The 24,552-nt window shown below is 49.5% G+C and overlaps 2 protein-coding genes across 9 annotated transcripts in view; one reads left to right on the top strand and one right to left on the bottom strand.

The window, feature by feature from the left end:
- Positions 1–10,867, bottom strand: part of PPP1R14D (protein phosphatase 1 regulatory inhibitor subunit 14D) — a 22,759-nt gene extending 11,892 nt beyond the window's left edge. For 2 of the 4 annotated variants that reach the window (XM_025295900.3, XM_006073068.4), the window contains exons 1-2: positions 10,732–10,867; positions 9,395–9,855 (exon numbers count right to left, since the gene is read on the bottom strand). The gene's annotated coding sequence lies outside the window, so the exon portion shown is untranslated. Of the gene's footprint in view, positions 1–9,394; positions 9,856–10,323; positions 10,458–10,731 lie in introns of those variants that run through there. The other 2 variants (XM_044925204.2, XM_025295901.3) reach the window with 2 other exon arrangements.
- SPINT1 (serine peptidase inhibitor, Kunitz type 1) lies at positions 10,599–24,552 on the top strand. Of its 5 annotated transcripts, none has more exons than XM_006073064.4 (11): positions 10,599–10,739; positions 11,026–11,565; positions 20,215–20,342; positions 20,564–20,702; positions 20,799–21,017; positions 21,146–21,172; positions 21,510–21,635; positions 21,752–21,802; positions 22,797–22,967; positions 23,186–23,233; positions 23,650–24,552. In XM_006073064.4, exons 2-11 carry the CDS (start codon positions 11,109–11,111, stop codon positions 23,871–23,873), a joined length of 1,590 nt encoding a protein of 529 aa, XP_006073126.1. In that variant the 5' UTR covers positions 10,599–10,739; positions 11,026–11,108; the 3' UTR covers positions 23,874–24,552. The 5 variants fall into 5 exon arrangements, with proteins under 5 accessions (XP_006073126.1, XP_006073127.1, XP_006073125.1 ...); XM_006073065.4 differs by having other exon boundaries at positions 10,685–10,826; positions 20,799–20,969; XM_006073063.4 differs by having other exon boundaries at positions 10,685–10,826.

Raw genomic sequence — 24,552 nt, 5'->3', positions numbered from 1 at the left:
TGACTACAGTCTTAACCACTAGACCGCCAGGGAAATTCCAATTTGTCCATTTTAGACAGTATCTCTTATCTCCTAATATGAATGATAAGAAATTAGCTCCCTCACTCATACTCCCTCATCCCCTTTACTTCCTACATTCCTATTTTTATTTATGTATTTCTTTTTCACGAATTTCTTTTTAGGTCTTAGAGTGGTTGCCTTTGTGATGCTGAGTTTGTCTCCAACTTATCAATTTCAACTCTCATACAGGAACACCTACAAGAGAGTTTTAGACAAAAACCGATTGATGAGTCTTTAATGGTGATATTCTAGGCCCTAAGTTAACCGGGTTGGGGAGGTGTTTGAGGGTTGGAAGCCAGGATGGTAGCCTAGAAACACCCAGGCTTCAGAGGAAGGCTGACAGATCCCAGTTCAAACTCAGCTTTGCCCCGCCTTGGTCTAATAACCCTCCAGTTTCACAACCTGAGTCTGCTTTCTCATCTGCAAAATGGAGTTTGAAGAGGATTCAATGAGATGGTGGGAACCTTCCTGGTGGTCCAGTGGTTAAGAATTCACCTTGTAATTCAGGAGACATGAGTTCAATCCCTGTTGGGGAACTATAGACCTCACATGCTGCGGAGCAATTAAGCATGTGCTGAAAATACTGAAGCCCCCAACTGCTAAAGCCGGAGTACCACGACAGATAGTCTGAGCTCCGCAAAGATTCCATGTACTTCCACTAAGACCCGAGGCAGTCAAATAAATATATATGTAAATATTAAATGAGATGATGTGTGTAAACATTTAGCATGATGTTCAATACAAAGTACTTTCTCAACAGACATCCTTTCTCTTCCTTTCTTTGCCTTCCCATCCTCCCTGCTTTCCCGGTGAGGCTCTGTCCATCAAAGGCTGGCTCTGGAATTTCTCTGCAGTGGCTTCCTTCCTGACCCTCTTTGGAAGAAGGTGGCAATAAGAAGAGGGTAGGGAGGCCTCTAAAATACAGCCTGTAGACTCAGTTGTTCTACCTTGATGACATGTTACACAGTGTGATAGGCATTATTATGATAGTTTCCTCCCCATTCTGTTTCTGTCTCCTGAAGGGTTCAAAAGCCCATTCAGGAAAAGAAACCAAATCAGAAGAGCCCATGGTTTTGTTAATTCATTAACTCATTCATTTAACAAAGATTTTATGAACTCCTCTGGTAGGCAAACATTATGCTCAATACTGGAGACTGGTGATCCAAAAAAGACACAGTCTCAGCCTTCATGGAACTTACAGTCTAGTGTAAAAATAAACATTAATCAACTAATCAAATAAATGTAAAACTGCAACTATATTTCTTTTCTGAAGAAAAGGTAAGAGGTGATATAGAATGTCTAGAGAGGGTATGACCTAACAAGTGGTAACATTTGCACTGAGTTCTGAATGATAAGTAGGAGTTAACTAGGTACAGGGGAGAGGTGGGAGTTGGCAGAAGGCACAGCATATGCAAAGGCCCTGTGACAGGAGGAAGAGGGTAAGAACCAGGGACTGGAGAAGGTCAGTAAAGCTGGAACAAAGAGAGGAGGGAGGGGAAATCTGCTGGTAGTCCAGTGGCTAAAACTCAGTGCTTTCACTGCTGTGGACCCAGGTTCGATCCCTGGTCAGGGAACTAAGATTCCACAAACTGTGCAGTGCAGCCAATAAATAAAAATTTTTAAAGAGATGAGGGAGGCAGAAGTGAGTCTTGAGGCAGACAGGGTGGATCTATCCACTTAGGGCCCTGTGAACCATGGTAAGAAGTTTTTTCTCTATCCTAAGAGCGTTGAAAGTCACTGCAAAATCTTAAGCCAGGGTGGTTGGGCAGACTGACATATTCAGATTTTGAATAGAGAGAGGATCAGAGGGTGCAGAAGTCCTGGAGGTCAGTGGGGAGACCACTGCTGTAGGGCCTAACTGGGGGAGGTATTGCTGGTGATAGTGAGAAGTTGCGGATTGGAGAGCTATTTAGGGGGTAATATTTAACAGAACTTGGTGATGGACTGGAACATGCAAATTCCATGAATGCCAATACAGGAACACAGGTTCATACATGGGACCTCTCTGAGCATATTTCCTCATCTATAAGCTGGGCGTTGGTAAGACTCTGCAGGAACACACAACACAGCCCCAGAGACGCTCGATGGCACACGAAAGAGTAATGCCCATTATGTATGTATAAGTCTCCTTATTTACATTCTTTCATCTCAGCATTGACCTATGCATGTCACCACTCATCAATAAGTTTGCCCAAGATAAGGGAACTCAAATTTCAAGATAAGAAAAACCACCAGGACCACAGGTTCATATCAGGGTGGGGAAATAAAGAGGGTGCAGGCTTGGGCAGAGGCGAGGGTGTCTGCTCTGCTGTCCCAGCCAGGCCTGGGTCCATTGGTGGAATAAAATCAGCAGCAAGCAGGCCCCATCAGAGCTAGATGTTCTCTTTCTTTTTCTTATGTAAAAAAAAATTTTTTTTGACCATGCTTCTTGGTTCTTAGTTCCTCAACCAGGGATGGAACCCTTACCACCTGCAGTGGAATGCCCCCTGGACCACCCTGTGTTTCCCACCACCCCACTTTTAGGGAAATTCTAGAGGCTCCTTGAAAGGTTGTACCAGATAAACTGTTTATAGTTTGATATCCTAATTTTTTAAATTAATGAATATGTTAGGGCTTCCCAGGTGGCTCAGTGGGTAAAGAATCCACCTACAATGCAGGAGACACAGGAGACTCGGGTTCAGTCCCTGGGTCGGGAAGATCCCCTGGAGGAGGGCATGGCAATCCACTCCAGTATTTTTGCCTGGAGAATCCCACGGACAGAGGAGCCTGGCAAGCTACAGTCCTTAGGGTCACAAAGAGTTGGACACAACTGAAGCGACTGAGCGCACACCAGTTATATATTACTACATAATAAATTACCCCCAACTTTAGCAGCTTAAAACAATTGTTGAGTCGCTAAGTCATGTCAAATGATTTTGTTACCCCAGCACTGTAGCCTCCCAGGCTCCCCTGTCCAAGGGATTTCCCAGACAAGTGGGTTGCCATTTCCTTCTCCAGAGTATCTTTCCAACCCAGGGGTCAAACCCATGTCTTCTGCATTGGCAGGCAATTCTTTACCTCTGAGCCACCAGCAAAGCCTGCTTAAAACAATGGGTATTTATTATATCAATTTCAGTACGTGGCTTAGCCGACTCCTCTGGTTCAGGGGTTCTCAGAAGGGTGCAAGCCAGCACAGGCCAGTGTTGTTGGTCAGACATCTGTTCCCTGCCACGTGGACCTCTCTAGTGGGCTACTCACCACATGGCAGCTGGTTTCCAACAGACACAGGGCGCTGAGAGAGGCAGAGGGACAGGTAAGATGGAAGTCACAGTCTTTTTGTAACCTAATCTAGGAAGTGACATCCCATGACTTACTGTGTTGTATTCTATTCATCAGAGGCCAATCACTAAGTCCAGCGACACTGAAGGGAGGCAATTACACACACAGGCATGATTACCGGCCGGTATGGATCATTGGTGATCATTTAGAGGTTATCTACCACACTGAACTGCAGAATTCTTCAATAATGTCCCTTTTAGGAAATTCCCTGGTGGTCCAGTGGTTAGGACTCCACACTTTTACTACTGAGAGCTGGGGTTCAACCCCTGGTTGGGGAACTAAGATCCCACAAGCTGTGCAGCACGGCCAAATAAATCAAGCCCTTTGAGGATTGCAGCAGTATCTGAGGGGACTTGTCTCCTTTAAATGAAGATTAAACCAGTGACAGTGGCCTAACCTTGACAAATATTGCATTACTTTCCTCAAAATTCCTTGGCCCTGCAGTGCTGCTGCTGCTGCTGCTAAGTCGCTTCAGTCGTGTCCAACTCTGTGCGACCCCATAGACGGCAGCCCACCAGGCTCCCTCTTCCCTGGGATTCTCCAGGCAAGAACACTGGAGTGGGTTGCCATTTCCTTCTCCAATGCATGAAAGTGAAAATTGAAAGTGAAGTCGCTCAGTCGTGTCGAAGTCTTAGCGACCCCATGGACTGCAGCCCACCAGGCTCCTCCATCCATGGGATTTTCCAGGCAAGAGTACTGGAGTGGGGTGCCATTGCCTTCTCCATGGCCCTGCATTATCAAGGGAATTATTGGGCTTTAGATCATTAAAATACAACTTATTTAGCTATAATTATTAGATGTGCTAGTGCTCAGTCACTCAGTCATGTCCGACTCTTTGGTCCCCTATGGACTGTAGCCCACCAGGTTTCTCTGTCCACGGGATTCACCATGCTAGAATAGTGGAGTGGGTAGCCATTTCCTTCTCCAGATAATCAGATAATTAGTACTAAAAATTGTTCTGTAAATATATTGTCCCTCTGTTTCAGTTATTTCCACAAAACAAACTGTTATCGGAGAAATGGGTTTGCCTCTCAGTGGCTGTCAAGCCAACAGAAACAATCAAGCCAAAGATTGGAAGAAGGAAAGATTTATTACTATTTGCAGCAAGTAATACCCCACTCCAGTACTCTTGTCTGGAAAATCCCATGGACGGAAGAGCCTGGTAGGCTGCAGTCCATGGGGTCACTAAGAGTTGGACACGACTGAGCAACTTCACTTTCACTCTTCACTTTCATGCATTGGAGAAGGAAATGGCAACCCACTCCAGTGTTCTTGCCTGGAGAATCCCAGGGATGGGGGAGCCTGGTGGGCTGCTGTCTATGGGGTCGCACAGAGTCAGACACGACTGAAGCGACTTAGCGGCAGCAAGTCAAATTATTACTTGCCTTGGGGATTCCCAGGTGGCACTAGTGGTAAAGAACCCACCTGAGCAGGAGACATAAGAGATGTGAGTTGAATTCCTGGGTGACGATGAAGATGCCCTGGAGAAGGAAATGGCAACCCACTCCAGTATTCTTGCCTGGGAAATCCCATGGACAGAGGAGCCTGATGGGCTACAGTCCATGGGGTCACAAAAGAGTCAGACATGACTTAGCGACTAAACAACAGCACTAGCAGCAAGTCAGGAGGAGACCAGGGAACTTTCTCAAAGCAGCCTCTCCCCTAACAGCAAAATTAGGGAAGTTTTGAGCTAAGGGTATATGCATATGGTTTATCACAGGACTATTGTTGGACTGTCTTCTCTGTTCTGACATTTCTTTGTTCACTCAGGATCCTTGTTACCTACACCTGTTCAAGGGCAAGCACTGTGACCGTGGGGTCTCAAAGAGTCAGACATGACTGAGCGACTGAACTGAACTGAAAGTGTTGGTCGCTCAGTCGTGTCCTATTCTTTGCGACCCCATGGACTGTAGCCTGCCAGGCTCCTCTGTCCATGGAATTCTCCAGGCCAGAATACTGGAGTGAGTAGCCTTTCCCTTCTCCAAGGGATCTTCCCCACCCAGGGATCGAACCCAGGTCTCCCGCATTGTAGGCGGATTCTTTACCAGCTGAGCCACAAGGGAAGCCCGAGCTGAACTGAACTGATATGCATACTTAGGAAGAGGCTTGAGCAGAAAATTTTGCATAGAATCAGGGTGAAGTTTTAGGAATCCAAGTCTTGGTGGATTGAAGTCAGGTGGGTCAGTATCATTATGCTGTCCTCCACCAGGGTGGGGGCCTTAACTCCAGCTGGAGTCAAAGATAAATTATTTTGTATATTCCTTGAGGAGGAACTAGGACTCTGCTTTATCACAGGACTATTGTTTGACTGTCTTCTCTGTTCTTTCTTTGTTCCCTCAAGATCCTTGTTACCTAGACCTGTTCAAGGGCAAGCACTGTGGCCAGGCTTAGGTCACAAGATGAAAGTAAAAGTCGCTCAGTCATGTCTCTTTGCAACCCAGGAATTCTCCAGGCCAGAATATTGGAGTGGGTAGCCTTTCCCTTCTTCAGGGGATCTTCCCAACCCAGGGATCGAACCCAGGTCTCCCACACTACAAGTGGATTCTTTACCAGCTGAGCCACGAGGGAAACCCAAGAACACTGGAGTGGGAAGCCTATCCCTTCTCCAGGGGATCTTCCCAACCCAGAAATCGAACTGGGGTCTCCTGCACTGCAGGCTGATTCTTTACAAACTGAGCTATCAGGGAGCACAAGATAACTTCAGCCAAAATAGCTTCTCTCTTTTTTTCCTTCGGCTGCTCTGCACAGCTTGTGGGATCTTAGTTCCCTGTGTAGAGATTAAATTTGGGCCCTTGGCTGTGAAAGCCAGGAATCCTAACCACTGGACCACCACAGAATTCCCCACAATGGCTTCTCTTATGTCAAGAATGCCATTCCTGATTCTCTTTCTTCGGGGACTCCCTAACTTATCTGCTTACAGGTATCACCCCAAAATTTAAAGGCTTAAAATGAACACATTTCCTCATGATTCTGCAACGTGGGCAGGGCTTTGGAGGTGTAGCTAATCTCTGTTGGAGCGAGTCAACTGGGGCTAAAGGTGAACAATGGTTTAATGAAGCTACTCAGCGGGGGTGGCTGTGAGATAGCCAGACACCTCCTTCTCCCATCACAACCTCTCATCCTCCAGTCTTGCTCTCCTCTGGTGGCCTCTCTCTCCCTCAGGGTTGTCAAACTTCTTTACCCAACAACTGGTTCTAAGAGGGAAAATGCAAGCCACAAGGCTGAGGTTTGAAAGCCACGTGGCACCACTTCTACTTTGTCCTATTGGTCAAAGCAAGTTACAAATTCAATGGGAAGGAAAAGGTAGACACCACCTCTTGGTGGGAGGAGCAGCATGCACTTACAAGGAAGGTGAGGGCCTGTCCACCATCGTTGATAGCGGTCTTTGTAGATAGTTCATTAAACCTACTTATAGAAACCACCAGACCACCATCCAAGACAAGGCATTCAGTGTTCCTTTTCTAGTATGGTGTTAAGGACTGCACGTTCTCACCAAAACACCCACTCCTAACATCAGTGGTTGGTACTGGTGGTATTGCAAATAAGAAGGAAGCCTATAGCATAAACCCTGGCTTTCTCTTCCCCAAGTTCATATATGGAGTGTGAACCACGTGGCCTAACAAAAAAGCTAACTCACCTGGACAGCTCCCTTGGGCCTGCAATGTACAATCAGAAGACAATATCATCTGGGGGGAATTCCCTGGTTGCTTAGTGGTTAGTGTTCTGGCCTTTCACTGCCATGGCCCAGGTTCAACCCCTGGTTGGAGAACTGAGATCCTATAAGCCACACAGCATGGCCAAAAAAGGAGAGAGAGAGAAAAGAAAACAATATCATCTGGAAATGCTTTGTAGGAAGGTAAGTCAGAATCACAGAAAGGGCCCAATATTGGCAGTCAAGAGACCTGAAGTGTAGAGATGGCCTCTGCTACATGCTAGCTCTGTTTGTCTCTGAACAAACCAAAGACTGATCTCTGGGCCTATATAGGACATACAGCTTCCTATATATAAGGGGAGGGCTTTAACTGAGACCCCCCAATAGCTCTGACGCTCTCTGCCTCTCCATAAACCAAATTTTATGAACCCACCCAGAGGATAGCTGGCTCTGTACATACTGCTAGAGAGGCTCTTGGGAGTCATTGAGGACCTGAACAGGTGAAGGGCAGGGCTGGTGGAGGGAACCACATGCCATGTGCAGGGTGGCCTGGAGTACATCTGCAAGCTGGTACAGAGCCCAAAACTAGGGCAGCAGTGGCCACAGACAAGCCGGGATGGATGTGAGCAGTTACTGAAGAAGATTGCTGCCACCAGGGCTGGCTGGATGTTTGCAAGGGAAGCCCAAGGAAAGGCAGGGGGCACAGATACTGGGACAAAGTGGCTGGGTCAGTGAGATGAGGAGAGAATGTGGAGAAAGAAGTAATGCGGGGCTAAATATGATGAATGTGAAAGCTGTCATGAGTATTTTTCTCTTTCTCATGGAAACACTCCATGTTCACCAAAGCAAACTTTGGTAATAATTTCTAAGCTAGAAAAAAGAAAATGTTACCCCATATTTTCATCATTCAAATGCCATCACCTTTACCGCTTTGGTGAACTTAGTCTTTTTCCCTTCATGTGTAGCTTTTTTCTTTAGGATGTAAGAACCAGCATAAGGTAGTGTGAAAAGTGTAGGGTTGGTTTTTTTAAATATGTTTATTTGACTGTGTCAGGTCTTGAGGCACGCAGGGTCTTTGATCTTCCTCGCAGCATGTGGAATCTAGTTCCCTGACCTGGTATCGAACCTGAGCCTCCTGCATTGGGACCATGGAGTCTTGGCCACCGGACCACCAGAAAGTTCCCAAAGTGTAGTTTTTGATGTCTGAAATATTTGAGATAAAATTCTGACTCTGTCGCTTTTTTCAGGTAACATTTATTGAGCACTCAGAGTCAAACGTTTTCTCTGTATTAACTCATTTAATTCTCATACTAACCCTAGGAAGTCCCACGTTGTACACAAGAAGGCTAAGGCACAGAGGAGATAAATAAGTTGCCAAAGGCCACACTGACAGTAAATGGCAGATTAAAGAGTTAAACCCTGTAATCTGAGTCTGAAGCCCACAAGCTGAACCCCTATAGCATCTTGCCTCCCACTCTTCACTACCTTACCTAGGTGGAGTTTAGTGAGCCTCCCTGCAAAGTAGAAACTATTCTCAGAGCTACTGTGAGCATCAGAGGTCACAGATGTCACGTATCTGGAACCCAGCAGGCATCTCAAATGGTGGCTGATCCCCACTTGAAAATCTGTTGATTTTCAAGGCAAGTTGATCTGAGCTGAGTGTGGAATTTCCAGCTGAAGTCAGAATTGAAAGTGCAGTAAAAGCACAGTGTTTAGGTGCTAAAGCAGTGGACTCAGCCTGCCTGAACTCTGATCCCGGTTCCGCCACCAAAGTCACGTGACCTAACAAGTTTGTCCACCTGTCTGAGCCTGCTTGCTCATTTGTAAAATGGGAATTAAAATTAGTACCTACTTTCTTGGTTTGTTTTGACTGAATGGGGCAATGTGTGGGAAATACTTGGGAACAGGTTTTGGGCATTATCAGATGTAGGTTTTTGTAATGGTATATATGATGGAAGTAATGATTAATCTGTAGTAATATTACCATAGGGTAAGTCTTCTGTGTTAGGATTTTTGTATGTATAAGGTATTAAAGGAAGCAGGAATCAAATCTCAACAAAATTCTTTCTTTCCACTAACTACACAATCATAAGCTTCATTCCCCAGCATATCATCCATGTTCCCCACCATGCCTGGGGCAGTGGAAAAAACAGGAAATTCAGAGGGGAGACAGACTCCAGATTCCCACACCCAATACCCATACCCAAAATGTGTGCAGCTAGGGAATGTTGCAGTTAAGCTAGGAAAAAGACTGAGGTTTGGCTACAGGATCTAGTGGGTAAGAAGACCGTTCCCATTGGGCTGGGGTTTGTTAAGTCATTGTGAAGGTGTGGAATCTCTCTTTAAAAAAAAAAAATTATTAACTTATTTTTGGTTGCGCTGGGTCTTCATTGCTGCGGGCCACTCTCTGTTGTGGTGCAAGGGTTTCCCACTGCTGCGATTTCTTTCGTTGCAGGGCTCGGACTCTAGGTGAACAGGTTCACTAGTTGCAGCTCGTGGGCTTTAGTTGTTCCTGGCATATGGAGTCTTCCTGGATCAGGGCTTGAATCTGTGACCTCTGCATTGGCAGGCGGATTTCTATTCACTGTACTACCAGGGAGGTCCGGTATGGAATCTCTTTTGAGGAGAACATTAACAGGACCAACATTGTTCTGTAAAGAATGGCCTTTAAGAGGAGTTCTTCACTCAGGAAAAGCAATAAGCCTGGTTTCAAGGAGTCCAGGGCTCAATGAAGGCTCAGCTACTTTGGTGATCCGGAACCTCTAGCTTCCAAGGATGTTATTTTACTGAAAGAAAGAACCATCTCCTGACCAGGAGCACCCCACCTGGTGAGAGAGGAGAGAAATTCTGTGCTCTAGAGAACGGATCGTCTGACCAACGAAGCAAGTCAGCTCGGACAACGACCCGAACGGAAACGTTAGTACAAAATGAGGAAGGGCCTCAAAACAAAAGGAACCATTGAGGATCAAGAAGGGGAACCTGGCCCGGGGAAATCTCTTTTGTTTCTCAACTGTAACAGAAAGGAGGATTTCCAGAGCTGGCAAAGGTGGTAATAATCCAGCAGGCATCTGGAATTCCAGTTATCAAAGGTGCAGCCACACAGCTTCTGGGATCTCTTCCCGTCACAAGATGGAAATGACTTCCCGAGGGCTGACCACGACAGCGAAATCATTGGCGTCGGGCTTTCCCCCGTTTCTCCTCCCCCAGCTCCTTCCCTATCGCCTCGGGCCTGGGTCTGGGAATGCTAACCCGGACTGGAAAGGGAGTCGGGCATCTCTGAGCATCTGACCCACCTTCGGGTGCCAGACATCGTCGGCGCTTCCCGAAGTGTCTGGGCCTCCAGGGATAGGGGTATACTTCTGGGGCGCATGGAGCCCCGCGAGGTTGAGACCGGGGCAGGGCGCGCCGGTCTCTGAGCCTGTTTGGGCACCAGGTTGCAGAAGCAGGGTGGAAGATGGCAGGGATTGGGGGTAGGCGGCCCGGAAGCCCGGGCTGCAGGGGCTCACCGGGCGTGGGCGGGGCCGGCGACGCCGGGGTTAATGTTCGCCCCGCCCCGGCCGCACTGACTCAGTTTCACCAGAAACTAGACGGGTGGAGGTGCCGGAATCCCAGAGCACCCGACACCCGGGCGGAAACGGCGGTCCGAGCAGCTCAGGAAACCTGGACCGGAACCTCGGCAGACCCGGCCCCACCCCACTCACCTGCGCAGGTAACCCGGGCCGAGGAGAGCCAGGAGGAGGCGGAGCGGGTTCGGAGCATGTCTGGCCCTTTGTTCTGCGCCGGTGCGTGTGTCCGGGTACGTGAGCTCTTTAGCCGTCCGACCGGGTGCGGGGTCACCGAAGTGTGCGTGGGAAGACCGGACCTGCCTGCCCTTCTTCACTCCCGGGGTGTTCGTGCTCCTCGATCCTCCCCTTCACTTCCTCCCGGCCGGCCCTCCTCCCTGGAAGTCTCTCGGCTGATCCGATGTCTCCTCCTCCGTCCCCTCCCTCTCGCAGGTCGCTAGCACCCTCGGAGCCCAGAGGCCCGCTCTTTGAAGGTGACCCCGGTGGTGAGGAGGGCGACGATCCCCGGGAGGACAATGGCCGAGGGCCGCCTCTCCCGGGCCCGCATCCCAGCGGTCGCCGTGTGGCTTCTCTGCGCGCTCGTCCACCGGGGCGCCGAGGCCGGGCCGCCGCCGGTGACCCCCGGTGTGCTCACGGCCGACGGCTGCCTGAACCGCTTTACCCCCGGGGTGCCTGATTTCGTGCTCGACACGGACGCCTCGGTCAGAAACGGGGCCACCTTCCTGCGCTCCCTCACCGCGCGCCGAGGCCGGGACTGCGTGCACGCCTGCTGCAGCTCCAACGACTGCAATCTGGCGCTGGTGGAATTGCAGCCCGACGGCGGGGAGGACGCCATCGTCTCCTGCTTCCTCATCAACTGCCTCTACGAGCAGAACTTCGTGTGCAAGTTCGCGCCCAAGGAGGGTTTCATCAACTACCTCACGCGGGAGGTTTACCGCTCCTACCGCGAGCTGCGGACCCAGGGCTTCAAAGGTAAGGACGAGGGTGCCAGAATCTGGGGAGACTCACAAAAAGGACTGGTTATAGGGTCTTTGCGCGAAGCATCAGAAAGGAGTTTGGAGGAGAGTCCCATTCGATCCTAACTCATCCTTAGAAGTAGGCATGGTATAAACAGTAAAAAAAAGAACAGACTACAAGAGGGGCGAGGGGGGACGTCCTAGAGCCCAGGCTGGCTCCTGAATTAAGGATGTTGAGTGGGCGGGTGCTCTGGGATGTGTGAGTGGGAGCAAGCTCCTGGGGATTCCTACTTTGACCCCAATGGGCCAAATCAGGGAATGAGCTGTCTGGAGGCCACCTGATGACTAGATAGATAGATAACTCCAGGCCAAGCACTGTGCTAGGTACCTTGGGGCCCTGTCAAGTGGACCTGGTGAAGGCTGGGCTCCTCACTGCTGGGTCTGGGATTGGTTCTAGCATTTCTTGTACTCCTCTCCCCAGGTACTGGTCTTTAGTGGTCTGGGGGAAAAACTGCCAGACGACCAGAGTCTAAAGAACAAGCCCAATTGGGGGTGACCCAACTGGGGAGAAGGTGGTATTGTGGACACAGTAGCCTAGCCCTGGGGTCCAGGTGAGGAGGGTTGCTGGATGAGTCAGTCCACTGGTATGTATACCTGGTAGGGGAAGGAAGTCAGCTGTCCAGGCAAGTGTGTGTGTGCGTGTGTGTATACTCGTGTGTGCTCATAAGCCTGGCAGAGCTCTTCCTGCTTAAGATCTAGTAGCCAAGCTGTCTGCTCACCTTGTTTACTTCCAGGATAAGGGCAAAGTGGGGCCACGGCTCCTCCTCTTTCCTCCTGGGACTGAGCAGTTAGCTGGGATTGGGGTCCTTCCAGAGACCTTCGTTCCCCATCCTCTCCACCTGTTGTTCTGGCCAGGTGGGGCTCCAAGGCAGGGATGGGTCATGCTGATGACCTCTGTTAGTACTTTACTGTTTGCTGACTGCTATGCCACTCAGCCTCTCACTTAGGCATCATGACAACCGCCTCTGAAAAGGGTGCTATTAGTAGTCATTCCACTTTTTAGATTAGGAAACTGACTCCCATCTTAAATATATACCATCCACAAATGGGACTCAACCCCAGGCAGGACCTCCTGCAGGGCTGCGCTATTTCTCACACAAGACCATCTTGCTGGTAGAAACCTGTCTCTGATCCAAGACAGCCCAGTGGACAGCAGAACCAGAGACTGGGGAGCCCAGGGGCCAGGCTGGGGCTGGTTGGTCTCAGTCCTGGGAAGTAGAGAAAGGAGTTTCCCTCTCCAGCCTTTCCTCTTCTCCCTATCCTTTCAGAAGCTCTGGATCTCTGAGAAGAGGTGGGGTGGAGATTCCAGGAGGGGGACACTGTCTCCAGGCTAGGCTGGGCTACTGAGTCCCAGTGGGCCAGGGCCTGAGCCTATTTCACAAGGAAGCAGCAGGGAGTGTAGGTGGTGATGACCTAAGTGATCCGAGCTGCCTGCCCTCCCGGCTCTGACAGGACCCATCGGAGGGCCAGCACTGCAGGGCCAACACCTGAAACTCTGGGGTCTGGTCAGGACGCTGAGCTGGACGGGCCTTCCTCATCTGGGAACCTCCCCACCTCCTGACTTGCCTGGTTGGCACAAGACGGGACGGAGTGGGGATTTCCTGTCCCATGGGGTGCTGGGTAGAACTTGGATTAGTCTGGTCCCCAGGCCATTTCAGGGCACCACGGTGTTTGGGGGAATGGGGGATGCTGTGTGCATGTGTCCAGGAGTCCATTCTCACCTGAGTCGCACTAGAGAGGTTAAAAGTACAAAGAGGGTCAAGCCATTATGGTCTTCTGGAAGCTGGGCTAGGGTAGACCAAGGTAGGCAAAGTGGGCAAGTGCTCAGGGCTTCTGAACCTTTGGTTCTTGTACCGGGGGAGCCCTTCCCAGGGTGGGTTGACCTGTACCCCTTTCCCTGCCTATGGCCAGGCCAGTCCAGTGCAGATTACTGGGGCCTCCTAAACACCCTGCTCTTTCCTCCTCTCCCCTTCCCCTACATTCCCCATCTTTGCATTGGAAGAGTGGCTTGGAAGATAGAGACTGTGTTTCCCTGGAGAGTCCTGAGGCCTGACGGCTGGGGGAGGGGCTGGCTTTGTTGCTCCTCTGGCCCTTTGCTCTCTGTGGGTGGGAAGTAAGGAGTGGTATCTATCCAGACATCTGCCCCTTGCTCCTGGGGACTGGGGCTTGGAGAGGACCAGCCTTGCGTGTGTGGGTAGACATTGCTGATTTGGCTCGAGGTCTGATATGTCACTCTGTTTGTGACTTCTACCCTGGGGCCAGTGGGGCTAGCCTATCTCTCTGCTAGGTAGACTGCCAAGTAGTCTGTCTTGTTTCCCCTTGTGGACTGCTGATTACTTTCTGGAAAATGCAAGGAGGGAGGGACAGGCTCCTCCCAGTTCACTGCCTCCTTGCCTTGGCCTCTCACCTCAGGGCCTGGGCTAGCTCTCAGTGAGCCCTCAAGCCACTGGGTTGGGGCTTGGTTCCTGGCCCTGCTCTCCTGGTCTTATAATGGAGGTTTCCTTTTCTCTTTGCTGTCTCTGTGTGTCCTGGTCTTTTCACCTCTGGGACCACCCTCTGTGACTCCCCTATTGGCTCTGCTTTCTCTGCCTCATCAAAGAGAGGCAGGGACGCAGCCCTATGATTCAGCCTTCTATCAGTTGTTCTTATCTCTTTACCTTCTCTCCTTCCTTTGAACTCTTAGACTTCACTAACCTTCTGTGGTGCCTCTGTGAAGGGCAGGTTGGCAGTATCCACCAAAAGTGTAAATGCACATAATCCTCATCACAGTTCCACTTGCAGGAACTCATCTTGTGGCTATGCTTAAACGTGCGTAAAACAACTTACCAGCCAGCCAGTCAACTGCACCATTGTTTATAATAGCAAGGAACTGGAAACAATCTCAGTGTCTGTCAACACATCCTATAATTGGATGCTGTGGTGCTATTTTAATCGTAATATTACTAATAAACCCTGAGGCAGCATGGGCTAGTTTTTAGTAGGGAGGGAGGAAGGTAGGGAAGAAAGACCTAAATCAAGAGGGACTGATCAGATCAGATCAGATCAGTCGCTCAGTCGTATCCTACTCTTGGCAAGCCCATGAATCGCAGCACGCCAGGCCTTACCCTGTCCATCACCAACTCCCGGAGTTCACTCAAACTCAGTCCATTGAGTCAGTGATGCCATCCAGCCATCTCATCCTCTGTCGTCCCCTTTTCCTCCTGCCCCCAATCCCTCCCAGCATCAGAGTCTTTTCCAATGAGTCAACTCTTCACATGAGGTGGCCAAAGTACTGGAGTTTCAGCTTTAGCATCATTCCTTCCAAAGAAATCCCAGGGCCGATCTCCTTCAGAATGGACTGGTTGGATCTCCTTGCAGTCCAAGGGACTCTCAAGAGTCTTCTCCAACACCACAGTTCAAAAGCATCAATTCTTCGGCGTTCAGCCTTCTTCACAGTCCAACTCTCACATCCATACATGACCACAGGAAAAACCATAGCCTTGACTAGACAAACCTTTGTTGGCAAAGTAATGTCTCTGCTTTTGAATATGCTATCTAAGTTGGTCATAACTTTCCTTCCAAGGAGCAAGCGTCTTTTAATTTCATAGCTGCAGTCACCATCTGCAGTGATTTTGGAGCCCAGAAAAATAAAGTCTGACACTGTTTCCACTGTTTCCCCGTCTATTTCCCATGAAGTGATGGGACCAGATGCCATGATCTTAGTTTTCTGAATGTTGAGCTTTAAGCCAACTTTTTCACTCTCCACTTTCACTTTCATCAAGAGGCTTTTTAGTTCCTCTTCACTTTCTGCCATAAGGGTTCTGTCATCTGCATATCTGAGGTTATTGATATTTCTCCCGGCAATCTTGATTCCAGCTTGTGTTTCTTCTAGTCCAGCGTTTCTCATGATGTACTCTGCATATAAGTTAAATAAGCAGGGTGACAATATACAGCCTTGATGAACTCCTTTTCCTATTTGGAACCAGTCTGTTGTTCCACGTCCAGTTCTAACTGCTGCTTCCTGACCTGCATACAAATTTCTCAAGAGGCAGGTCAGGTGGTCTGGTATTCCCATCTCTTTCAGAATTTTCCAGTTTCTTGTGATCCACACAGTCAAAGGCTTTGGCATAGTCAATAAAGCAGAAATAGATGTTTTTCTGGAACTCTCTTGCTTTTTCCATGATCCAGCAGTTGTTGACAATTTGATCTCTGGTTCCTCTGCCTTTTCTAAAACCAGCTTGAACATCAGGAAGTTCATGGTTCACATATTGCTGAAGCCTGGCTTGGAGAATTTTGAGCATTACTTTACTAGCGTGTGAGATGAGTGCAATTGTGCGGTAGTTTGAGCATTCTTTGGCATTGCCTTTCTTTGGGATTAGAATGAAAACTGACCTTTTCCAGTCCTGTGGCCACTGCTGAGTTTTCCAAATTTGCTGGCATATTGAGTGCAGCACTTTCACAGCATCATCTTTCAGTATTTGGAATAGCTCGACTGGAATTCCATCACCTCCACTAGCTTTGTTCGTAGTGATGCTTTCTAAGGCCCACTTGACTTCACATTCCAGGATGTCTGGCTATACATGGACATCACCAGATGGTCAACACCGAAATCAGATTGTTTATATTCTTTGAGGCCAAAGATGGAGAAGCTCTATACAGTCAGCAAAAACAAGACCAGGAGCTGACTGTGGCTCAGACCACGAACTCCTTATTGCCAAATTCAGACTTAAATAGAAGAAAGTAGGGAAAACCACTAGACCATTCAGGTATGTCCTAAATCAAATCCCTTATGATTATACAGTGGAAGTGAGAAATAGATTTAAGGGCCTAGATCTAATAGATAGAGTGCCTGATGAGCTATGGAATGAGGTTCGTGACATTGTACAGGAGACAGGGATCAAGACCATCCCCATGGAAAAGAAATGCAAAAAAGCAAAATGGCTGTCTGGGAAGGCCTTACAAATAGCTGTGAAAAGAAGAGAAGTGAAAAGCAAAGGAGAAAAGGAAAGATATAAACATCTGAATGCAGAGTTCCAAAGAATAGCAAGAAGAGATAAGAAAATCTTCTTCAGCGATCAATGCAAAGAAATAGAGGAAAACAACAGAATGGGAAAGACTAGAGATCTCTTCAAGAAAATCAGAGATACCAAAGGAATATTTCATGTAAAGATGGGCTCGATAAAGGACAGAAATGTTATGGACCTAACAGAAGCAGAAGATATTAAGAAGAGATGGTAAGAATACACAGAAGAACTGTACAAAAAGGTCTTCACGACCCAGAGGGACTGATGGACTGGTTAAATGTGTTAAATGTGCTATGCAACCAAAAGTATGTATTACTGTGAATGATTTCCAGTATATATTAAGGGAAAAGCAAGATGAAGAACTTGCATGCTTATAAATTCAATACTCTCTCTCCTGATAGTCACACATACACACGCCCCCAAACTAGTAACTGAGAATACCTCTGGAGAGAAGGTTCGTTCATGTCCTTATGCTCAGTCATGTCCAGCTCTGCGACCCCATGGAGTGTAGCCAACCAGGCTTTTCTGTCCCTGGGATTTTCCGGGCAAGAATACTGGAGTGGGTTGCCATTTCCTTCTCCAGGTCCATGTATTACCTAAGCTAAAAACAAAATTGAAGATTATAAAAGTAATAATAAAAAAAAGTCATCCTTCTAATCAGATATAACCTGCAGCATGGTGTTTTGATGTTTTGCAGCAAGTATGAGTCAGACCAGGGTTCAAATCCCAGCTCTGCTGTTTAGAAACTGAGCAACCCTGGGCAAGTCATTTAACCTCTCTGGTGTCAGTTTCTCATCTGGAAAGAGGAGCAAGAATGTGGTTGTGGCAGGATGGTTAGGCAGGTCGGCGATATAGATGGGGGCAGCAAACCTCCTGTGAATATTCATATAGTAAATACTTTAGATTTTGTGTTGGTTACAACTGCTCAGCTGCTGTTGTAACATGAAAGCAACCATTCACAATTTGTAAACAATTTGGTAAGGCTGTATCTTAATTTATAGACACAAATTTAAATTTTATGGGCTTTTCACATGTCATGAAGTATTGTTTAAGAATTCTTTTCAACCGTTAAAAAATATAACAGGTTGGGCTAAATGTGGCCTGCAGGCCATAATTTGCCAGCTCTGATAAGATACTACAGATAAAGTACCTAGTGTGTGTGCCAGCCACACTTTTTTTTTTTTCTTTTAATTATTTTATTTTTGGCTGTGCTGGATCTTCATTCCTGTGCATAGGCTTTCTCTAGTTGCCAAATGGGGACTACTCTCTAGTTGCAGTATGACAGCTTCTCATTGTGGTAGCTTCTCTTGTTGTGGAGTGTGGGATCTAGAGCCCAGACTCAGTAGTTGTGGTCCAGGGGCTTAGTTGCCCCAAGGCATGTGGGATCTTCCCAGACCAGGGATTGAACCTGTCCCCTGCATTGGCAGGCAGATTCTCAGCCATGGGACCATCAGGGAAGTCCTCTGAGCACAGTTTCCATTAGCAGCAGCTTTGTTAGTATGACTCCAGGTCTTTCTCCACCTCTGGCTTCTCTGGGGCTCCCACTGCACTCCTCCTCTCCCTCAAATTCAACTTCTCTATGGCTGAAGCCACATGTTCCTGCTAGATCTGGTTTCCCTTCTGCCCGTGCCCTGGCTCTCTGTTGCCAGTTCCCTAGAGCCTGTCAGGCACAGCAGCCTGAAGCGTCTGCCCATTGTTTCTTAGATCCTCCTTTCCATCTCTGTTGTCATTCAGTTGCTAAATTGTGTCCAGCTCTTTGTGGCCTCATGGACTGCAGCATACCAAGCTTCCCTGTCCTTCAATATCTCCCAGAGTTTGCTCACACTCATGTCCATTGAGTCAGTGAGGCTATCCAACCATTTCATCCTCTGTTGCCCCATTCTCCTCCTTGCCTCAATCTTTTCCAGCATCAGGATCCATCCCTAAGCTATCTCTTAATTCAGACTGCTTCTGTTGCATCTGCCTTGAACTACTGCACTGGTCCACTTGCTGGCCTCCTTGCTCCATAGAAATAATTCTATTCCAGACAGATGGGTAAACAGCTGCTGCCAGGAGCTTAACAATTCCCCTGCTACCCTGGCCCTTGGCCTTCCCTTAGTACTTCTGGAGCTTGATCAGGTTTTGAGGGAGGTCAGCTTCTAGTGCAGACTGGGCCTCCAGGCTTCTGTGCCACTATTCATGGCCAGTGTCTGTCCCCTTTCTGTACCACTAGTTGTCAAGTATTTGCATGTCAATCTTGCTGTGTGCACATGCCCTGACCGAGTGTCCAGGGCCCTTGGAGATCTGGCCCAGCCCAGCTGGTCTCCTTAAAGTCCACCAAACCAGCCTTGCAAATTCTCCACTCCTTGTTTTGGCTCATCATGCTTTCTGCTGTCATCAGCAACACAGAACATTCTTCCCCACAACCATACAAATAAAAATAAAAGAATTTTAAAAATCCTTTGCCTCAAAAAAAAAATCCTTTGTCTTTTCTTCACAAAGCCTTGCCTTTTTCCTCTAACTTGCTGTGATCTTTCCTTTCTTTAAACATCCACTTCCTTGTCTTGTACATGTACCACAAACCCCTTCATCTTGGTGGGTCTTTTCTCCTGTTTTGCTTCCTGTGGCTGGGTCTTAACCTGCCTAACGGGACCATGACACCCTCAAGGGCAGTATGTCAGTTTCCTAGGCTGCTATGCCAAAGTACTACAAAGTGGGTGGCTGAAAACAATAGCAATGTATTGTCTCAGTTCCGGAAGCCAGATGTCCAAAATCAAGGTGTCCACAGGGCCATGCTCTCTCTGAAGACCCTGACTGAGGGAGGGTATTTCGTGTCCCCTTGTAACTGGAGGAGGCACCCTCTTCATGTGCCCGGTCATCATGGGACCAGGCTTGACACAGTGCTGCCCGGGAACTCTGTACTTAAGGCCTCTGTCCGGATGGGCTTCTCAGCAGTTATCTGGGCTGCAGAGAGAGGGGTGATGATGGTAATTACACATTAACTTATCTGGCATTTCAAAAGTGTTGTTACTCTAACTTTTAAAAAAATATGTTTATTTGGTTGTGCCGTGTCTCAGAGGTGGCACGCGGGTTCTTTGATCTTCCTTGCAGCATGTGGGTTCTTCAGTTGTGGCATGCAAACTTAGTTGAAGCATGTGGGATCTAGTTCCCTGAATAGGGATCAGACCCAGGCTCCCTGTGTTGGGAATGCCAAGTCTTAGTCACTTGGACCACCACAGAAGTCCCCTGACTTTTTAAAGCAATTAGCACGAGTACCTGCTTATTGTAGAAAATAGGAAAATTCCTCCTTCCAAATATATGTGTGTATATGTATGTATATGTATATATACATATATGTTTTTTTTTTTTAATAAATGGAATCAGATGGCAATTCATTCAGTTATTTGCTTCAGAAAATGGCTTTACAACATTAGAATGTCTTAAGTGTAACATATCTAAATAGCGGACAAGAAGAATGGTTTCATTGTGAAATTGTATCTGTGTCTCACCAGGCTGCTGAGTCCTAGGTTGGTCTAGTTGCCACCCATAGGGCACCAGCCCCTCACTTGAGGAGGGATCCTTCCCATTCAGTGAGAGTTCACCTTACCTCACCTTCCTCCCAGGGTCCCGGATCCCCATGGCCTGGGACGGTATAGACCTGAAGGTACAGCCCCAGGAGCCCGTAGTGCTGAAGGGTGTGGAGAACACAGACTGGCGTCTGCTGCGGGGTGACACAGACGTCAGGGTCGAGGTGAGACACTGGGTGGCTCTCGGACCCCCACCTCAGCTCTCCAGGGCTCCTTCCTGGGGCCATAGGCCCAACTGCGGCTCCAGGAGGGATGGGGTGGATAAAAGCCGAGGATCCATTTAATACCAAGACTGTCTGCTCTCCCCAGTTGAGGCAGGGGCAGGGGAGTGGCTTTTTGGGAGGGCCTGGAGCAGCCCCTGCCTGACGGCCATTCCTGTGCTTAGAGGAGTGATCCAGACCAGGTGGAGCTGTGGGGACTCAAAGAAGGCAGCTACCTGTTCCAGCTGACGGCGACCGGTTCAGACCAGCCAGAGAGCATGTCCAACGTCACAGTCACTGTGCTGTCCCCTGAGCAGACGGAAGGTAAGGAAGCGGGGCAAGGAGGCCACCATGGGAGGCATCCCCCGCCCAAGTTGCCTGGCCCTTCAGATGCCCCTGACCAACTTCCCTCCCTGCCAGAATACTGCCTTGCATCCAGGAAGGTGGGCCGCTGTCGAGGTTCCTTCCCCCGCTGGTACTACGACCCCACAGAACAGATCTGCAAGAGTTTTGTTTATGGAGGTTGCCTGGGCAACAAGAACAACTACCTTCGGGAAGAAGAGTGCAAGCTCGCCTGCCGCAATGTGCAAGGTGGGCCTTTGCGAAGCAGTGTTGGGGCTCAGGTGACATTCCCCCAGGGTAGGTGTTCTCTCTTCACGGATCAGGGAGGTGGGCATGGGAATACCCCTATCCCTAGGCCCCCTATCAGCTCATCCCGGCTGGGGCCTGGCCCTGCCTCCTCTCACTTCTCTGTTTTTCTCTCCTAGGTCCCTCAGCAGAAAGGCATCATCCAGGTGGGCTTTGCTCCTTTCCTTGTTCCCCTTACCCCTGCCAGCTCTCCAGCCGGTATCAAGTCCAGGCCCCTGCCCACACTGCCCTGGCTCTACAACTCATTCCTGCCCTCAGAACGGAGGCCCACAAGTGCCTCACCCCCTGCAGCTCAGGATCCTCCCATCAGCCTTTGCGTGTTTTGTGTGAGGGTTTGAGGGGCAGGAGTGGAGAGGGAACAGGGGCTGTGTCATGATGCCGCCTGGGGGTAGAGAGGGCCAGGTAGATGATGGACTCGTGGTATTTGCTGGCCTCTGCACCCCCACCTGACCTCGCCCTCCCCCTGGCCTCACCCCTACCCAGTGTGTTCTGGCAGCTGCCATTCCAGCAAGTTCCGCTGCGGTGATGGCTGCTGCATCGACAGCTTCCTGGAGTGTGACGACACTCCTGACTGCCCCGACGCCTCCGATGAGGCCACCTGTGAGAAATGTGAGGCCTGGGGGCGGGGCGCAGCGGGCGGGGCGGGGCAGAGCCAGCCCACTCACCCCACACCTCTGCGAGGCCCTTGTCAGGTCTGCACCTCTGATGATCTTTCATCTTGGCAGACACCAGAGACTTCGATAAACTCCAGAGGATCCATTTCCCCGGGGACAAAGGTGAGCTCCTGCCCTGGTCTCCTGGGTCAGGGCTGAACTACTCTCCTCACTCATGCCATCAGTGTGCTGAAGGGGCCTGCTGTGGGTACCAGGCTGTGGGCAGAAAGCTGGGGGCAGGGGTGTCCTGCGCTTTTCTTTCTGTGTTTGCTAAGCATCAGACACCTCCTGAAATTCTTATTTTTTTTTAGGCCGTGCCACATGGCATGTGGAATCTTAGTTCTCTAACCAGGGGTTGAGCTCATGCCCCTTGCAGTGGAAACTCAGGGTCTTAACCACTGGATTGCCAGGGGAGTTCCAACACCTTCAGAAATTTAACCATGCCTACATATCACTGAGATGTTATTGATTTAACTTAATATATTAAAAAGGAAATTTCAGGGACTTCCCTGGCAATCCAATGGTTAAGACTCCGCACTTCCAATGCGGAGGGTATGGGTTTAATCCGTGGTCAGGGAACTAAGATCCCGCATGCTACGCAGCACAACCAAAAATAAATAACTGAAATTGGAGATTAAAAAAGAAAAAGGAACTTTCATGTCAGTACTGTAAATGAAAAGCCACTATTATATGTCACAATTTGAGATTTGCTTTTAAAATAAGTATAATAAAACATATAATAAAACATTTTAGCTGGACAGTGTTGGCTGCCAAGGTTCAGACTCTGAGTCTTCTTTGTTAGAAGGCAGACCATCAAGTGCTGGGGAGAAACCAAGACCTTGATACAGTCAGGAATGCTGAAAGAAAATTAAGAAATAGTTATATGAGTCAGCCTAGGGTAACTCTGGACCCACACTTACTCTCTTGCATTTATCTTCCTTGCTTCTAGCAGCACTGCGAATGGCCCAGATATTTCTGGGCCTCCGGGCCCTCACGGAATCACAGCCATCCCCAGCCTGAGGACGGTCGGGGGTGGCGGGCAGCAACCAGGTGGAGCCTAGTGGTGGCAGGGAGGTCCCGTGGACATTCACACCTTCGTCTGCTCCTTACCCTGCAGGGCACTGTGTAGACCTGCCAGACACGGGCCTCTGCTCAGAGAGCATCCCCCGCTGGTACTACAACCCCTTCACTGAACACTGTGCCCGCTTTACCTATGGCGGTTGTTATGGCAACAAGAACAACTTTGAGGAGGAGGAGCAGTGCCTTGAGTCCTGTCGTGGCATCTCCAGTGAGTGGGGCAGAGGGGGGCTGGAAGATGGGAGGTGAAAGGCTTAGCTGGAGCATTCAGCTCTGTCCCAAGGCGTGGACTGGTCAGCCTTGTCGTCAGAGCACCTGAACTAAGGGTGGGAGAGGATGGCAGTGGGGTGTCTGGGGCACTACTGATGAGTAGCTGAGTCTTCGAACCTTTCATATTGACTTATCTCCCCCGCCTCCATTGGTTTATAGAGAAGGATGTGTTTGGTCTGCGGCGGGAAAGCCCCGTTCCCAACACAGGTAAGCCCCCTGTCTGCCTGTCACCACTGAGTAGGTATCAACAGAAAGATCAACTCCACTCAATTGGTTGTGACAGCCTAGGCCTGTGTTGAGAGGATCCTGAGGCTGGCTAAAGGGACAGTGGTGGTCCCTGCCGGGGCAAGGGAGAGAAGGGTAGAAATACATGCCAGGTCTGCGGGCCATCAGTGTTCTCCCCGTGTCAGCTGCAAGTAGACTGACCTGGAGCCAAGACCCAGCAGAACCCCTCCCACCAAACTCCCAACAGAGCAGTTTCAGCTGCTCACATGCCCAGGGTCCTTATTCCACCACCACCACCCACCGCGTCCGTTTGCCTAAGTCCCTTTGATACAGAGTAGGGGTGGGCGTCAGGACCCAGCAGGCTCTGGGAGTGCTTCATCCGGCCCTTCCTCCCCCAGGCTCCTTGCCTCCCCCAGGCCCCTTGGAGGTGGCCATTGCAGTGCTCCTGGGTACCTGCATCGTGGTGGTGGTCGCCATTCTGGGCTACTGCTTCTTCAAGAATCAGAGAAAGGACTTCCACAGACACCGCCACCCCCCACCTTCCACCCCCACCAGCTCCAAGGTCTCCACCACTGATGACATGGAACACCTGGTCTATTACCAAACAACTAGACCCCTCTGAGCCTGGGCCTCTCCAGGGCTCTCGCCATCTCTCACCCGGCCCTGCTTCCTAGCCAAGACGGAGGCCTGGACTGGGCAAAGACTTCGGGACCAGACTTCTCCAGCCTGTTTCCCAGGGCTGTTCTGCCTCCAAGGCCAGGGCTCCAGCTCCTCTTGGAGGAGTCTCAGCTAAGTCCAGGCTACTTGTTCCTGAGAAAGCTCACAGGTCTGCAAGGAGCAGAAAACCTTTGAGCCAGGAGTCCCAAAGAAATGGACCTCTCCACGTAGGATTTCAGAGGAAGTTGGAGTTTTGCTTCCTGTTCCAAGCTGCCTGCCCCCATCCCATGACCTTGGGAAAGGGCTTGGGACAGCATCAGAGGCTGGAAGCCCCAACCCTTTCCTCCACATCTGGCCCTCCCATTCTGCAAAGTCCAGGGCTCCGGTGGGCGGCGGTCTAGGGGGGAAGGACTTCCCTGTATATTTTGTGTTGTACAGAGTTCCTTTTTGTTTATTTAATGCCGTGGGGGGTGGGTGAGAGGAGTAGGAAGTGGCTCTCTGGCCCCACCTCTTCCCCTGCCCCCCATAGTAAGCCCCAAGCCAGCCCGTCCTGCACACGGAGCCAGATCCTCCGCACCCACTGGAGCTCCCTTGCTTCCATGGGCCAGAGTCCACTCAGTGGAATAAAGTGATTTATTCTGTGA

The sequence above is a fragment of the Bubalus bubalis genome, chromosome 11 (genome assembly GCF_019923935.1).
Source record: "Bubalus bubalis isolate 160015118507 breed Murrah chromosome 11, NDDB_SH_1, whole genome shotgun sequence".
Lineage (NCBI taxonomy): Eukaryota > Metazoa > Chordata > Mammalia > Artiodactyla > Bovidae > Bubalus > Bubalus bubalis.
Note: the sequence above shows the minus strand (reverse complement) of the source record. Positions and strands in the feature narration are given on the sequence as shown.